Here is a 5,627-nt window from a genome sequence, read left to right as displayed (position 1 = left end):
AGAGTATAAAAGCGCATTCAGGTATTGCTTGAGTGAAATAAAATTTCATCACAATGCTTTGCTGGCCATTATGACATCATCATTTACCAAGACCTCAGAATCAAACAACCTTATCAGTGAGTTTGCCACTCGGGCTAGTTAGCTGTTATTCTAGAGCTAACTATATTGTCATTACACATAAGAAACTAAATACTGGAAAGAATAAGTTTGGATGGTTAACATTATCTAACTCTTGTGCCTTTTGATATGAAATATATCAACATCCTTTGATACATATGAATATTTGTAAGTCTATAGGACACTAGCCATATTAACTCTCAAACTTCAGAAAACAGGGATTGTAGTGTGTGAGTTAAAATTTAAAGTCACCTCGGCAATATTTCAGCCATATAGTGACAGGGATTGTAGGAGACAATAAATAGACATCTAACAAAGATAAAATACCCTGTGCATACAAAGTCCCTATGAGACTGGAGACAACTGAATCAGTTCTTGAATTTTCTTAGGAATATAGTATTTACAGTTTTTCATTAATCACCCCATTTGAAATATCTTCTTCAGCTGAAGGTGACTTGTCTTCCATCTCTACAGCCATGTTGTCATAAGTAACAACAGTGCCGTTGGTATGATCTGGCTTGTACAGGTCTTCCTTATCGTTGAAATCCTTCTTGAACCGGTAATGCCAGATTAGGCAACTCGCTGCAACAATGGCCACCATGATACCAGCCGCTATACCACCGATTATGGCATTACTCCGATATTGGTCGTGAAGCTCGGTAAAATCGGCGCCATCCACATTGACGCCCTTTCTGACTGCTTTGACTGTGTTGTCATTGAATAGAATCACACAGTGGTAGTAGCCAAACATGGCATCGGAAACCTTGGTGATGTTGAGTGTGTAGCCATGAGGGGATAGAGCCAAATTCATGGGCAGATTGTTTGAAGCTGCGTCAACTAGGACTCCATCTGTCAAAATCCAGTGCAAGTTTCGGACTTTGCTCATATTGTCAGAGATATTTAGTGCTAAACTGTCGCATTGCAGACTGACATCCGTAAAGTATTTCACTGTTATGTCCATTGAGGCTTTATCCTGACCTTCAACAGGGATGAGGCAAACCAAGATGGCCACCAAAACACCGACAAACTTCACACCCATCCTGATGAACTGGTAACTGCAAAACATTAAGATGTTTAATGAATACAGAATGAAATAGATGGCAATGTTTAGTGAGTACAGAATGAAATTTGGTCAGTTTTAAAATAAGTTACATGTGAACGACAATTTAATAGCAAATAAGAAAAGTAACAAACTTTCCTTTTAAAAAGTTATATAGTTGAAAATACTTGAAAACAAAATACTGTTTTTACTTTCAAAATACGTTTTAATGAAAGATGTAGTTAAATGTTAAAAGTTGTTGATTCAGGTTGTTTATATGTGACTGTCTGGACTCATCAAGGATCTAAACTAAGTGTCCTTGACAGGGTAATTGGGATATTAAATATTCATTGTTTGTTCAAAATTAGGATTTTGGGCTTCTCCGTTTCCTCAATTCTGTGATATATAAGCAGTGTGCGAAATAGCCACGGGCCCGCTAGCCTGTGGCTAGTAAAACTCCAATCGGGCCAGTAAATCTCCACAGTCACTGGCCCGACTGGATAGTGAATTTTCATAGGGTCATTTATTTTTGATGGTATTTTACCTTTTTGCATCTTTTGCTTAGTTTCTACATTCAAATGTCGGTCCAATGAATTATTTTGTCACAAATTGTGGGCTAGTAACTTTCAGGCATAGCTAGCCTGAGTGGCTGGCAAAATGGTTGGAAACTATTTCGCACACTGAATATAAGTCTCTTCCCCTACATTGTTCCAATTATAATGATATACAAACCGATATACCAGTTACCTCCATAAAGCCATAAAGCCTTAACTGTGATAAAATAGACTGGGTCAATTGTAATTTCATTTTGGGAATATTTACTGAATGGAAGATTGGCCTCTGAGCAAGTCTAGTTTCATTTTTGTTTGTTTGGTGATTGCAACTGATCTCTTTCCACTGCCCTGTTTACTTTAAAACACACAGGTGACCTTACAATCACGATTCTTACATCTACAAACATGACCTATATTCCCAACACAAAATTTACATCATACATATAAACAGAGAGATTTTATTACAGCGACAAACAGCTCAATAGTTCAGACTACTTTTAGGAAATTGCTGTTTGGGTGGTTAGAGTGGTCACTTTGAATGGGGATGCTTAATTATTACTACTTATTTAAGGAAGCTTAAGTTTGGCTGGCATGAACAAAAACAAATAGCTTGGGGAAAGGGGAGTGAGGATTTTATGTAGGTACCTCATGGTTTGGAGTGAGTGAGTGTAGTTTTACGCCACACTCAGCAATATTCCAGCTATATGGTGGTGGTCTGGAAATAATCAAGTCTGGACCAGACAATCCAGTGATCAACAGCATGAGGATCGATCTGCGCAATTGGAAACCGATGACATGTGTCAACCAAGACAGCGAGCCTGACCCCCCGATCCCGTTAGTCGCCCATCCTACTGAATATTCTTTCTAACCCAGACCTTCACGAGTCTCATGGTTTGGAAACTCATGAACCGGTTACTGAAATCATGTCTGATTAACTGAAATAATAAGTACAATGTACAAATGTTCAAACAAAACAATTCATTCCACAAATATTCATATCATATGTTTATTGCATTGTTTCCTGCTTTGCAAGTGCTCATCGACATACTGAATTACAACCTTTACTTCAGTGGGAAAAGCAGTATCTGTGGTTGCAGGTTCGATTCATGTCATAGAATTTTTGTGTGAATTTTAACCAGTCAAAAATTAACAATAGCTGCATATTGTTCATAATTCAAAATAATAAGTAAAGTAGAATCTCACCGAAGTTTTTTAAATATGACAAATCAGGGCTACAAGCCATGGCGACCAAAGTATAAATTTTGATGTTCCCCACTAATGGGGCAGTGAGGTAGTTTAATGGTTAACGCATCTGTTGCCATGCCAAATGTCCAGGTTTGATTCTCCACATAGAATGTGTGAAGCAATGAAGCAATTTCTGGTGTTCTCCATTGTGATATTGCAGGAATATTGCTAGAAAGAGACATAGCACCATTCTCACTCACTCACTCCATATTAAGGAGTGTCTAGAGATCAGTGCGACCATGTCACACATGCCATCACTAAATATTAATATTTTATTATTTTCAATTGTCACTTATGGAGTTGAGGAAATGAGAAACAAGTTAATCATAGTCCAAATTGATGAAGCAGTGGGGCACCCTAGTGGTGAAAGCATTTGTTCACATCAAAGACCAAGGTACGATACCCTGCAAGTGTACAATATGTGAAGGTTTCCTACTTCCGATGCATGGATACAATTTTTCATCCCTGAATACATGAAGTATTAATTCAAGCATTCCCTTCGCTACCTGGAATCTTATCTTAACTTTGCCATTATGTATTTAACCATGCCACTGACTCTAATACACAAGGAATTTCAAACACTGGACGTCTGACACAATACTTGCCTACTACTATATTTTATGTTTCCCTCACTTGACTCAGATTCTGAGTCACCATGGTTATCAAGCATTGCACTGCAGGATTAGAGCTATGAAAGTAATAGTGGGGTAGCCTAGTGGTTAAAGTGTTCGTTTGTCACACCAAAGACCAGGGTTTGATTCCTCATATTGGTACAATGTGTGAAACTCATTTCTGGAATTGCTGGAATGTTCTGGAATTGCTGGAATATTGACTGACTGAGTTAAGTTTTTTACGCTGCTTTTAGCAATATTCCAGCAATATCACGGCAGGGGACACCAGAAATGGGCTTCACACATTGTGCCCATGTGGCGAATCGAACCTGGGTCTTCGGCGTGACGAGCCAACGCTTTAACCACTAGGCTACCCCACCGCCCCTGGAATATTGATAAAATCGAAGTAAACCCATATTAAATCACTCACTCTCTGAAAGTAATTTGTTTTTCTGTTGTTGGCTATGGCAGTCAGAAGAGTGAGTGAGTGAGTTGGGTTTCACACCGCTTTTTAGCAATATTCCAGCGATATCACAGTGGAGGACACCAGAAATGGGAATCACACAATGTAGGGAATTGAACCCGTGCCTTCAGCATGACAAGCGAACACTTCAGCCACTACTCTACCCCACCATCCCCTGGTTAGAAGAGGCAACCTAATAGATGGGGTGGTCAGAATCAGAGATGCCACATCAGAGGCATGGACAGTTATTAATAACATAAATCACAAGGCTGTCTGTTCCAGATACTTATATTTTGTCATATTGCAATAAACACTAACTAACTCCATCAAAACCCCTTCTCTATACTAAACTGAAGGCCCGATTTGTATGCTAAACTGACAGCACCCCTTCTATGCTTAAGTGATTGTCCCTATTTTGTGACTGCATGATAATTGGTCTCTATGCTAAAACAAAAGCCTCAATCTATAACAAAATGAGTCATTTCTCAATGCATGAGACAAGCCTCCTCTATACTCAAATAGTAATCATTGGCGGATCCAGAGGGGGTTCAAACCCCCTCTTTTGAAAATGACTAAAGGCCACATTGAAGTTAATCTGGTTTACATTGGTGGAGCCAAGGTGGGGTTCAGGGGGTTCGGGACACACACACGCACGCACGCACGCACGGACGCACGCCACACACACGAACACACACACGAACACGAACACACACACACACACACACACACACACACACCTTGAAAACTCCTGGATCCGCCTATGATAGTCATGTCTCTACAACCTTGAGCCATCTCTAATCTAAAGTGTCTGTGTGTGTCTTACCATTAATGTTTGTTTTTTTTAATTTTCTTATCTTATCATGTATTTACGACCTACTTCTTCAAGTCTACAATTGTTTCAAACATTAAAGTAGGCAACACTGTTACACAAATTATTTTTCTGTGTTGAAAAAGCAAAACATATCTAGTAAGACATTTCTCATATGTGATCTGAATATGTCATGTGTATATTAATAAACAAACTGATTCAGCAAATAGCGTCTTGTCAACCAACAAAGCTTTTAATTAAAGACATCCGTGCAGGTAAAATATACATTGTAAAAGCTCAAGATAAGTCACAAATACTTACCTTAGAATCTGTGACGCTATATGACGTGAATATCACAACTAGAGACAGCAAGGCATTGTGTGATTTGAGAGAGCGTCCCAAGTGAGGAGAACACCACACACCACAGAAAGTATGTTTACTTGGGCTGGTCTATAGTGGAGGGGGAAAAGGTGCACAAATCTACACAGCTTTTAATATTTTAAAGAAACTATCCGACAATATACATATAGATAATATCAAATTGGTATTAAGTAAAAGCTGTTTCCTCAGTCATATCCAAATGGTATTATAATAAAGAGGTTTCGTCAGCCATCTTTTGTACTTGGTTTTCTTTTGCCCTTTTGAAAATGTAAATTCTCGTATCCTCTACGTGTAAATTGTAAAGAATCCTTGAATGCAGATATTTCAATCTTGAATACATGGGCATGTAGACAAGCTGTATGTGGTAAGCACAAGTTGAATGTTGTGTGAGCATTCACTGCGTGTTCAT

At 38.7% G+C, this 5,627-nt stretch overlaps 1 protein-coding gene across 1 annotated transcript; it reads right to left on the bottom strand.

Annotated features, from left to right (window-relative positions):
- Positions 1–289: 289 nt before the first annotated feature.
- Positions 290–5,301, bottom strand: LOC124262899. The gene is made up of 2 exons (XM_046697492.1): positions 5,159–5,301; positions 290–1,172 (listed from the first exon to the last, which is right to left on the bottom strand). Exon 2 carries the CDS (start codon positions 1,154–1,156, stop codon positions 518–520), a length of 639 nt encoding a protein of 212 aa, XP_046553448.1. The 5' UTR covers positions 1,157–1,172; positions 5,159–5,301; the 3' UTR covers positions 290–517.
- Positions 5,302–5,627: the final 326 nt, after the last annotated feature.

This window comes from Haliotis rubra, unplaced genomic scaffold, assembly GCF_003918875.1.
Source record: "Haliotis rubra isolate DU_JTF1 unplaced genomic scaffold, ASM391887v1 Scf86, whole genome shotgun sequence".
NCBI classification, from domain to species: domain Eukaryota; kingdom Metazoa; phylum Mollusca; class Gastropoda; order Lepetellida; family Haliotidae; genus Haliotis; species Haliotis rubra.
This window is presented reverse-complemented; position numbering and strand designations above follow the sequence as displayed.